This window comes from Paroedura picta, chromosome 16 (assembly GCF_049243985.1).
Source record: "Paroedura picta isolate Pp20150507F chromosome 16, Ppicta_v3.0, whole genome shotgun sequence".
Lineage (NCBI taxonomy): Eukaryota > Metazoa > Chordata > Lepidosauria > Squamata > Gekkonidae > Paroedura > Paroedura picta.
The window spans coordinates 2,178,328-2,189,805 of NC_135384.1; the positions used below are offsets into that span (position 1 = coordinate 2,178,328).

The following is an 11,478-nucleotide window of genomic DNA, read 5'->3' on the forward strand; positions in this document are numbered from 1 at the left end:
ATAAAACTCTGCTGGTTTTAAAGGTACCCCTAGGCTGAAAGTTTGTTCAACAGACTGTATACCCGTAATTCAAAAGCATTCTGATTAATTTTTCCACTTGAAATGTCAAGTTTATTTAAAAAAACAACAACTTGAGTTACAAAACAGAGTTCGAACAACCAACGTTCTACCGAGGCAATTAAAAGAAACCTCCAACCACTTGAAACTCCAAAAGCACTTAGAAAAACTGCCCTTTTCTCTCTCAAGTCTGGGCAAACCGTGGGCAGGTGCTGCTAGCTGGGGCGGAAACGGGGGCCAGGCTTGATCAGGATCCGGCCAAAGGGCTCAGCTTGCTCCAGGCAGAAGTAGCGACCTCCAGCAAGAACTGCAGTGTAGTGGGAAGGAGCACAGAATGAGAGACGACTGCATTTCAAAGGAAGACGGATAATGGGGGGGTGGGGGGAGACCCCCTGCCCCTCCTGGGGAAAGGGCAAAGGGCTTCTCTCGAAGGAGAAGATGCTTAAGTGGAATCTCTTCCTGCTTTCACCCACCTACAGAGTCTTTTGGCAAGTTTTTTTTTTAGTAGATTTGAATTAGGGGTGCCAGTTTTGCACCAGGAAATTTCCTGGGTATTTGGGGATGGAGGGCCGGGGCCTCTATGGAATCCACCTTCCGAAGTGGCCATTTTCTCATGAACGAAATGAAAACTACCATCCGGCGATGAATGCTGGTCACCATAACCGCCAGAGCCACGGATTCCCTCTCCGCCCCTCAGCCAGTCCAGGCAGACCCCAATCGCTGCCCTCAGCAGCACCTACCCAGGCACAGGTAGAAGAACCGGCTGGCCACGGCCCTCGACGCAGCGGAAGGTACCAGCTGGTCAAACACCGTCTCTCCGAACTGCTGTAGTTTAGCAGCTACCAGCCTGCAGTGGCGGAGGGGCCGAGAGAGGAAAGAAATGGGGAGCCTTGTTTGGGACCCACATGTCAGCAGGGCCATCTCCTGGACACCAGGCAGCCCCCGTGCTGGCTACTCCATCGTCAATCAGAGCATGGGCTTGGGGAGGACCGACCTCAGCAGGGTCCAGTGCCGGAGACTCCTTTCTCCAACACAGCCAGTATCTCCAGGAGAACTAATATCTGCCACCTGGAGAGCAACTGCAATTCTGGGAACCCTCTAGGCCAGGGGTCGTCAACCTGTGGTCCTCCAGATGTCCATGGACTACAATTCCCACGAGCCCCTGCCAGCGTTCGCTGGCAGGGGCTCACGGGAATTGTAGTCCATGGACATCTGGAGGACCACAGGTTGACTACCCCTGCTCCAGGCTGCCCCACCTGCCTGGAGGTTGGCAACCCCATGGGAACCAGGCATGCTAACGAAAGAATCCCAGACGGCGAGCAGGGCTGGCCCGGAGAGGCCTCTCGCAAGCTGAAGCCGTGGGGGAGACATTTTGTTTCCCAGCAGCCCTTGCTCCCAGCCGACTGTACTCCCGCCCCTCAAACCCGCCCCGCCCCCTTGCTCGCACCTGCGCACATCCATTAGGGTGAGCATGTCCTTGTCCAGAGGCAGCTCGAAACTGATTTCAGGGAGTTCGGGCACCACGGGCAGCACCACTTCCTCGGGCGGCTCCGCAAGGACCCTGCGGGTGAGAAAGGCCGGAGGCTGAGAGTGAGCCCAGGCCGGCCTGCCCCGAAGACCAGCAGCGCCCCACCAGGTAGGAGGGGAGAGCCTCACCTCTCCTCGGCTGCCACCAGACTGGGGCGTAGCTCTTCCTCTGTGGACTCGAGGGAGATTTCTGCCACGTGGAGAAGAAATAGGCGATGTTTGGGGCTGGATGGAGGGTCCTTGTGAAGGGCACAGAGGCAGTCCGTGCGGCCGGTGAGGCCGGAGGGTTCCCGGAGCCGCTTCCCTACCCCGATGCCTCGGGGGGCAGGCCCCTTAACCCACCTGAGGAACCCACAAACGGAACGCTCGGTTCTTCGGCTTCTCGCAGCACCTTGAAAAAGAGCGAAAGTGTCACCAAGGATCAGCGATTTCCTTGGAGCCAGCCCATCTTCTCCCACGCCATTGGCTGAGCTGCTGTGATGTCACAGAATGCTCACACGCCATCCTTACAGCTCACGGGAAATAGGAACGTTGGTGAGCGAGAGGCCAGGGGGCACTTCAGAGACGGCAGGGACTGTGGGTAGTGGAGGCTAGAGAGGAAGGGAAGGCACCCACTACAGGCCGGGGTGTGCGAGGATTTTCTCACCTCGAGCTCACTGGGGACCTCCGTGGGCCGCTGCTCCTCTTCCTCCCTTCTCCGCCTGTCTTCCTCCCTTGCTCTCCGCTTGGCATAATCCACACTCTGGAGGTTGGCGCAGCGAGTCCAGAGGCCATGGAGAGTGGGGTGCATCCATCCTGTCGAGGACAACCAGAAGGCGTCAGGGCCGGGCTGATTCTCAGGCCGCAAGTCGGCAGGGAACGACAAAGCCCGGGAGAAGCCCTCACCGTATGTTGGCGCCCCCAGGAGCTCGGCTGGAGTCCTCCGCCTCTTGGTGGGCAACAGCACCGCCTCCTGGCAAAAGGAAGAGAAAGAGCCGGTGTCGGACGGGGAAAGGGAATCCTGGCATCGCTTTGTCCGTTCTGATTCCGTTCTGATTCAGACTCATTCGGACGCAAGGCACAAACGCTTAAAAAAAGCAACAAATCCACAGTCTTGGACGGCTAGAAATGAGTTTTGACTTTGGTATTTCACAGGTGGGACGGATGTCTGTGATTTCCCTGCAGGAACAGCCAATACAGGTGAGTGGCAACAGAGCACACTTCCTCCCTGCTTGCCTCCAGAACAGCAGTTGAACAGAAGAATGACTGCAGACAGCAGCTAGCTAGACAGTTAGGTCTCCTCTCCTCTTTCTATACACAGTCGCTTCTCTTATTCTTTAAGCAGCCGGTTCTCTACTCGGTTTTGTCTCAAGTAAAATACAGCAATAGTAATAACAACAACAACAACAGAGAATAACCATTTAACAGCACTTGAGGAAGAATAAGGGAAGTCGATGAGCCCCAAAACTTGCCAGGGGCTGACACTGGGTCCGCAGGTCCAAGATCTGCTTCTGAAAGTCCTCTCGCGATATCTGGGTCACCTCGTCCACAAAGCGAAGCTGCCTCCGCCGTCTGCTGGGCCGGGCTGGGGACGGCTGGTAGGCAGGCAGCTGGAGCTGGGGAGACAGAGGGAACTTGACAGAAGCGCCGCAGGGTTGTGAGTGTCCTGCACAGTGCAGGGGGTTGGACTAGATGACCCATGAGGTCCCTTCCAACTCTATGATCCTAGAGGGAGGGAGGTTGCTTCTCAATGCCCGGGCTCCTCTTGCTGATCCCAAGGCCCGTTCAGCCTCCCTCCCAGCCTCCCTCTCACTTACCTCGGGGCTCAGAGAGGGCTGCTCTTTCGGCAAGACAGGAGGTGAACGGGGGGAAGACACCAATCCAGGCTTTGGGGGCGTAATCTCTGTGGGGAAATGAGACACCCACGGGGTCAGCACCACCAGCAAGGGGGCCGTATCGTGCCTGCAGGGTCCAACTGCTGCTTGGATGCCGAAGAATCGTTTTCGGTGCTCCGGAATCCTTAGGAACAGCTCGACTCTCAGACGTTAGAGGACAGTCTTTCTTCCTGTCACACCAAAAAAACGCTGCCTGGTAGCTGTAGTGACCTTTCAATGAACCGTCTTGGTGTCAACAGAACTCTAGCAATTAGGTGGCACATTGTGAAGGAGGGAGAAGTTGAAAAGACGGCTGTTCTGTTGTCTTTATAAGGTCTATGTTTTTGCTACATGCCGGGGCTTTCAGTGAAAAGTAAAAACATCGTATTCTCTATGAATTATTGCAAAGATCCGTGCCACGTTCTGCCCCACAGACCCACGAGCTCAGGTTACCCAAGCAGATGCTCTGCCACTGAGGCACGGACGCCACGATCTTCCCATCTTCTGTGGCGAGGGACAACAGGCCTGCCTCCCACGGATTGACCTTAGGCCTGCCCCAAACCCACACCCGCCCCTTTTCCCAGCCCCAATCCCTCCGGCTTACCCAAAGGCAACAGAGGGGCTTCTACCAAAGGCCGGGTCTCCTCTGCCGACAGAACTCCCCTCTCTCCTGCCACCGACGTCTCCTGGGTTCTGTGGGGGAGAAGCAGGGTCAGAGAGCAGGGGGGGCCCTGCCCCACACGATGGTGGTGCAAGCTGCGCTCATGCAGCATGTGCCATCAACTAAGTTAATGCTTCCGGTGTGATAAAAGCTGCACTGATGTTGTGTATGCAGTGTCTTCAGTATGCATGATTGTCACAGAGCAGCAGAAATCAAGAGACTAGGCTGGAATACTGCAATGCACTCCACTTGGGGCTACCCATGAAGCGTGTTTGGAAGCTGCCACTGTTGCAGACTGCCACAGTAAGGGAGGGAGGGAATTCTCTTCCTTTCCCACAGAGCCCCTGCTGGAAACCGGTCCCCGTTTTTAAAGAAAGCAGTATGGTGTGAAGAGGTCTGCACACACAGGGCACCATGCACACAGTACCCCTGCAGCCCCTGGTCAAATATGTTTCGTAGGTTTTCGGGAAACACAAAAACCTGCCAGAGCTACTTGAGCAGAGGCCAAAATGGGGAGAGCTGACCTACCATGAAAGGGAGTTGGGAAGTTCATTCTCTCTCCCTCCCCAAAACTGCAAGCCATTTTCTTTCCTAAATTAATCCATCTCTTTCCCGTTTCTCACAAAATCTGGACCAGGAACTTCTAGGAGGGAAAAGGTCTCAACCTCTCTCTCCACCTCCTTACCGATGAGGCGGTGACAGTCCCAAAGGCACGGATGGCTCTCGCCTCCTCACCTCTTCCACAGACTCTGAAAATGAAAGAACAAAATCTGGAAGGTGCCAGAGATATCCAAACAGAGACTGAGGAAAGGGGGGGGCTTTCACCCAACAAGGCTCCTGACTGGCTGTGCAGATTTTTTTAAGTGCTGCTTTAGCAGTAACACCGACCACAGCACTAAGATCTTCACGGTGCTCCTGAAGAGATACCGCTGCTACACCCACAGCGGCGTCTCCGAATCCCAAAAGGTGCCTGCAGGCTCAAAAAGGGCTTCTGGGCCCACAATTGAATTGTGCCAGGAAAGCAGGGGGGCACACCAGCAGGGCAGCCGCCCCCCTCACCGTCTTCCGCATGTCTTTTCCTGGGGGAAACGGTGGGCAGCACAGGGGGTCTCTCGTCACCGTTCACCACAAACTGCTCCTGCTCAACCAGCATATCGATCTCCTGGACGGTGATCTCGGGCAGATCTTGCTCACCCTGCGACAGGCAGAAACCCACGTCGGTCAGCTCACCGCCGTGCCCAGCGTACACAAACCACCAGGCATAAAAATGCTATCAACCCATTTTTAGAATGCAGATTAAAAGAGATCCTCAATCCGGGCTCCCTCTGGGTTTGCAGAAACCTCCGCATGAGCCCCCCGAAGACCCCAGAACTCCCGATTGGCTCGTGACGTACCTCAATCTGCAGCAGTGTGATGGGCTCGGCTTCTTTGAGGGTAATATCATCGGGGGAGACGGTGAGGTGCAGGTCTCCTTGGGGCAGGGATCAGAAACAGATTCATTGGTGACTTAATCAACAGCCCCCTGTAAAGACCTTGGTTGACCTTGGGGTGCCACCGGACTCAAACCTTTTCTCATGTCTTGTGCGTGAAATCCTGTATTTGCAGGCTTATTTACGGCCATTCCCAGATCTTGATAACAGCCTTGATCCTGCCTCAGCTGCTACCACCCAATTTCCTTCCTGGCAACCAAGCCCTCACCCACCCTCTGCATTTCCACAGAGTACTCAAAGCCTGGCATTTCAAGAATTTGTTCAGAGTTCAGCAGCAGGGTGTTCCAAGTCTGAAAGAAAGCTCCTTGTTCCAGTCAAAGGTGCCATCTCTGATCCACCAGGTGGCAATCTGACTGTCAACAGTACCCATTGTGGGTTCAGATCTGGATTGCCCAGGCTAGCTAAGTTATCCCCTGTTAGGAGTTGGATGGGAGACCACTGATGAACTCCAGGGCTGCCCTGCAGACACAGGCAACAACCAGCCACCTCTGGTCAACTCACGCCATGAAAGCCCATCGGGGTCCTTTTAAGTTGGCATTTCCCCTTTCCCTTCTTGTCCAATTGCCTTATAGTAGGAGAAACAGCCAGACAGCTACTCGGGTGTTTTGCAGCCCTATCAGCTGGAGCAAGATTTGGCTACCCCCCACGTTCTCTCAACCCCCCAGCACTTTCTACTTGGCTCACCTGCCCTCCTGCGTGAAGGAGGCAATTGTGGGGATCCTTTCAGTGATGTTTTCTCCGGGGTAGGGGCTTCCAAGATATGTCTGACCTAGGAGGGACAGAGAGAGCGGTTGAACTCCTCTCCCCAATACAGGGCTGCCAGCTCACACTGAGACATCCAGGAATTACAACTGGCCTGCAGGCTGCGGAGGCATGATCCCCCTCTGAGGTCCCTCCCCAGCCTCCTCTGCTCAAATCCCCAGGAATTTCCCCAACCTGGAGTTGGCAACCGTACGCCCAAGCCTCTTACATGTGGAATGTAGGTGGGGCTTGGCAGAGAAGGGACCATCACTCCGAAGAAGGGGTCAGGCGCTTCCTCTAGGGTCTCCATCAGTGTTAGCTGGTCAGGGAGGAGAAGCATTGGCCTGTCAGGAGGAAAAGAAGCATAGATCAGCATCTCAGATTCCTGGAAGGGAACCTCCAGGGTCATCTAGTCCAACCCCCTGCAGAATGCAGGAAGCTCATGGCTGCCTGTCCCTCCCCACAGTGACCCCAATTCCATGCCCAGATGATGTCCCCCACAAACAACCCCCAGAATCCCTGGCCCCGAAGAAATTGGCCCCTGGCTGTGAAAGAAAGGGGCCAAGCATGGACACAATCTCTTCTGCCCGCCCACTTACAGTCTGCCTAAATCCACAGCATCAGCCTCTCTGCCAGATGGCTCTCCAGCCTCTGCTTAAGAATTTCCAAGGAAGGAGACCCCACCACCTCCCGAGGAAGCCTGTTCCACTGAGAAACCACTCTGACTGTCAGGAACTTCTTCCAGAAGAAAGGGTTAAAACCATAGAAGAGAAAAGGCCGCCACTCCCCCCCCCCCCCCAATACACACTCTTAGCAATACATCATCTTAGCAAGTCTGGCATACTAAGGAGAGGATCTCTCCAGCAGGGTTCATGGCAGCTCCTGTTATCAAAATAAACATAGCCTCTTTTCAAAGCCTTCATTTTGCTGCCAAACAGGCAGGGAATAAGCGGGCAAGAAAGGGGGGTCACTCACTGCTCCAGGTCCGTCAGGTCGATGCGGATCTGCTGCTGCGCCCGGTTGAGCCGTTCCAAGATCTGCTGGATCTCATCTGGAAGGCAGAGATCCACAATGAGGTTGGGGGGTGGGGTGGTAAAACTCAGGAGAACTTCTCCTTTTGGCACCCTATGCACAGTGGTCAAAGTAAGCCAGAATTTGGGGCCAGTGCAGGACACATGAGATGGGTCAGGGGCAAAATGTGAGCTTAAGTGGGTATAGCAAGCATCATGATGGGCTAGGCTAGCCTAATTTCTTCTGAGCCCAGGAGCTAAGCAAGGTTGGCCCTGGTTAGAATCTCCATAGGAGACCTCCAAGGAAGCCAAGCTCTCTATGCAGCTGTTTGTCTTTTGCCTTGAAAACCCTACAGCAGGGACTCATGGGATTTGTAGTCCATGGACATCTGGAGGGCCACTGTTTCACAACCCCTGCCTTGCAGGGGTTGGCTGCACTTCGATAGCACTGTACACCCCTGGGGGAACATTTATATCTGTAATGTCCTCCTTTAGCTGCGGTCTTAGAGGACTTATTTAGGAGCCCCTTCTAAGGTCCGGTTCAGCAGAGACAAGCTGGCTCAAAGCACCAGCCGTTTATTAGCAAGGAAGCAACTCTGAACAGCCAATGACTTTGGCTAACGTACCAAACTGGGAACTGAAACCAGAGCTCCATCCAAGAAGACCAAACTAAACCACGCAGGGATTAGGGGAGGAGCAAGCTGTTCCGGGTGTACAAATGACCACATCCCAGGTCACACTTCAAATAGGAAGCAAGAAAAGTTGTGCCGGGAGCCCACTGAGGGTGAGTCCTAAGGGGGAGGCAGACGGTGGGCAGCTCAGTTGGAGGACTGTACCTGCGAGGTACTGGCACTGGCGACTGTAGACACGGACCACCCCGTATTGCAGCTGGGCAGACAGGTAGAGTGAGAATCGGGGCCGGGGGGCACCAGGGATGATGGGCGGGACTTGTACAAGAATGAAGGCTATGATCTCCTCGCTGCAAATAGGAAGGGAAAAAATGTCATCCCAGGTACAACGGAAGGGTTTGTCCTTGACCACCCCCTCCAATACCATCCTGGGCTTGCCTTCCCAGCGACGCTGTGCCTTGGGGAGGCCAAAGAGATACAGCTCTGAAGTCCCAACCCCCCTGGCTTCTGCGAGTCTCAACTGCAGGGCTTAAGGACTAGAGACTTGTCTCTTTAAACTATCAAATTTCCCTGTGCTCATGTTAAGCTACCCGACTTTAACCCCCATGTAAGAAACCAAAAAATCCTTCCATTCCATCACTTTAGCCACCTGCCAGATCTTGATGCCTAGTTCAAGGGTCCCCAAGGGGCACCATGGCATCTGTCGACGTCTTTCCTGGCTCCCACCAACGGGTTTCTGATGGGCCATGAGAGATTTGATTGGCTGTGCAGGTGTTTTAGAAACAGTGCTTAGGCATCAGCTGCCTCCACAGTCCAAGATCTTTACTGAATGTCTGAAGGTAAGCTGTGGCAGCCATTTTTGGTAGCCCTTTTTGGCAGGATCCGCCTCCCGTGGCAGCCATTTTTTGGGTGTACCCACCCCTCTTCTGTGTCAGAATTCCAGAGATCCCTGTGGGCTCCAAATGGGTGGGGGGTCCTGGCCTAGTTGTTTTCATCCCTGTGCCTTCTCCTAACCAGAGGTCACTCACCATGTTTGTGGGATGTTGACTTTCAAATATTCCCTCTTCAGCAGTCTGGTGGCTCCAGTCGCTGCCAACCTGGGGAATATGGGATTATTAATATGGGGAGAAGGTATCGGTGGGAGCTGTCAACCTTGGCCCCCCTACCCAGAGCATTACCATATAGTAGCAAAGCAGCCAGTATGGCGTTGCAGGACATTGGGGTAATAGAACATGGCGGAAAAATTGCTCTTCTTTCTCCAGCAGGAACAGAGTTCAAGATAATTTCTTTGGCAGGGTGGGGGAGGTGTGTTATCCCCTCAAAGTATTCTCTCTTTCCAGGCAACAGTATCCAAACCAGGGAAGCCTTTTCCCCCAAATTACAGCCTCTTAAGTAGATGCCAGTTTTATTTTTTTAATCCTAAAAATTTCACAAATTCATCACTTTAGTGTTGAAGCCCAAAACTTAAGGAAGGGGTCTGGCCTTCTAAAGGCTGTCTCAAGCTGAAAATTCACACCCTATTTCTCACTGAAATTGATAGTCAAATGATAGTTATGTCCAATTAATTGAGGGAAACAGTGAAGAGTGGGAGGGGGGGAATCACTGGAGATTTTAATGCATTAAACAGATCAGTTACATAAGAAAGTCACATTTAATTGTGGTATTAGTCTAACAGGGATTAAAATGATCAACTGGAAAAGGAGATGTTTTTACAGCCCAGGAATTAACAGACAGACCTGCTGGAAGTTATTACAATAAGGGATGCTACAACTGACCTGATGAAAACAAGTGTTGATGATAGGTGGAGAATAAGAATTGTTGCCAAGAATAATCAAATGATTAGCAAGAATCAATAGGTAGTTAAATTATTGTAAATTGTAAATATGGATAATTAATTAGAAATTCCAAGAAGGAAAAGCTACATCAATAAATGGAACGATTCAGAAGCTGAAGACAACTCTGCATTTTAGCAGTCATGAAATCTTTCAACTGGATCAATAAATGAAAAATGCAAATAATAAATGAGAAATTTAATAAATTAATTTTAAATGTAATGTTTTCTATCCCACCCTCCCCTGAATAATCATGAAGTCTTAGCCCTGGGGAACTGTCAGCTTTTTAAATTTAAAATAATCTAAGAATTATGTATCACCAGCAAAAGCTCCTCGGGATCAAAAGGTACTCCTTCCCTAATGGGAAGAAAGAGTATTTTAAGAAGAAAAGAGTATTTTAAGGGTGTGTGTTTTAAGTATGTATATAATGTAAGGCTTGGTTAATTTAACACACACACAAAATGAGTAACGGTGAGTAATGCTAAATACAAGACGCAGGAATATTTTGCAAAAGGAGAATTGTGCCCAATATCTAGATCTCCTGCATTCTACGGGGGACCCAGTTCATTAACGGGCATGCAAAAATGGATTTTTATCCCCTTCTCCCAATGAGAGTCGGGAAAGCCCAAAGAGATCTGCTGCCAGCCTCAGCTAACCCAGCTCGAACTGCTCCTGCGAGCCATAAGCCCAACTAGAAAGCAACCCCCGCTGGCCAATCAGCATCTTGCTTGGGCTCTGGCCAAAGAGAAAATAGCAGAGGCAACGCCTTCCCCTTGGAGACACGCGGCTCCCCCCTCCGTCCAATCATAGCGCTGCATTGGGCATTTAAAGGTCGTATGTAAAACACCCGACCAATCAGGATAACGTCTGGTGCGCGTGGGCGGTTCCTCCTTGTCGCTCGGCCAAAGGAATAGCCGTTCTTGCCACGCCCCCTTACCTCGTGCTTTGTTCACCCGTCCAATGAGCAGGCTCGCCGCGAAATTTGAGCCAATAGAATCGCGGGTAGAGCCTCCCCCCCCTTTGTTTTCCTTTCATGCCTCGGTCCTCTGTGGCCAATCAGGAGCGGCTTATCCAACCGCAGCGGAAGGGTCGTTTTTTCCCTCCAATTTCCTTTCTTTCACAGACGCTGAAGCTTCAGTAAATGAGTTTTAAAGAGCTAAGGTTACTTCTCCAGGGGAAAGCGGAATATAAATATAAATAAATAAAATTCCTGAAACCTCTGCTCTAGTCTACCTCACAGAGTTGTTGTGAAGGTGGAAATGATGGAGAAAATAAGACTTAAAACCCTGCACATGAGTCCCCTGAGATAAAAACACTGAGAAAATTCTCCAGGGGAACAGGTGACCTTGTTCTGATTCCAGGAGATCACTAGACCCCCCTCCCTTCCCATCACAGAATAATAGATTTGGAAGGAACCTCCAAGGTCATCTAGTCCAACCCTCTGCACAACACAGGAATTCACAAAGTTGGCAGCCTTCGCAATTGATAAATCTGGTTCTGGGTGCAAGACTCAGCAAAACCAACCAAATCCAAAAGAATCAGACCTGAGTCCTCCTGGCTATCATGCCCTGCAATCACAATTACTTTGAACAATCATGGGGGAAAAGTTTGAAACCTATGGCACCTTTAAGACCCACAAAGTTTTATTCAAGGTGCAAGCTTCTCTGTGCAGTTCTTT

The 11,478-nt window shown here is 52.0% G+C and overlaps 1 protein-coding gene across 3 annotated transcripts; it reads right to left on the reverse strand.

Moving 5' to 3' along the window:
- Window positions 1–100: 100 nt before the first annotated feature.
- On the reverse strand, window positions 101–10,970 carry REC8 (REC8 meiotic recombination protein). 3 transcript variants are annotated; one of them, XM_077315597.1, is made up of 19 exons: window positions 9,147–10,970; window positions 8,997–9,065; window positions 8,176–8,318; window positions 7,305–7,380; window positions 6,559–6,673; window positions 6,273–6,357; window positions 5,493–5,569; window positions 5,158–5,293; window positions 4,784–4,847; window positions 4,042–4,130; window positions 3,381–3,466; window positions 3,036–3,179; window positions 2,470–2,536; window positions 2,231–2,379; window positions 1,927–1,975; window positions 1,714–1,774; window positions 1,505–1,618; window positions 798–904; window positions 101–364 (listed from the first exon to the last, which is right to left on the reverse strand). In XM_077315597.1, exons 1-19 carry the CDS (start codon window positions 9,200–9,202, stop codon window positions 273–275), a joined length of 1,779 nt encoding a protein of 592 aa, XP_077171712.1. In that variant the 5' UTR covers window positions 9,203–10,970; the 3' UTR covers window positions 101–272. The 3 variants fall into 3 exon arrangements, with proteins under 3 accessions (XP_077171712.1, XP_077171714.1, XP_077171713.1); XM_077315598.1 differs by lacking the exons at window positions 101–364; window positions 798–904; window positions 1,505–1,618 and having other exon boundaries at window positions 1,710–1,774; XM_077315599.1 differs by lacking the exons at window positions 6,273–6,357; window positions 6,559–6,673; window positions 7,305–7,380; ... (1 more) ...; window positions 8,997–9,065; window positions 9,147–10,970 and adding an exon at window positions 5,665–5,770 and having other exon boundaries at window positions 102–364.
- Between the last annotated feature and the right edge of the window lie 508 nt (window positions 10,971–11,478).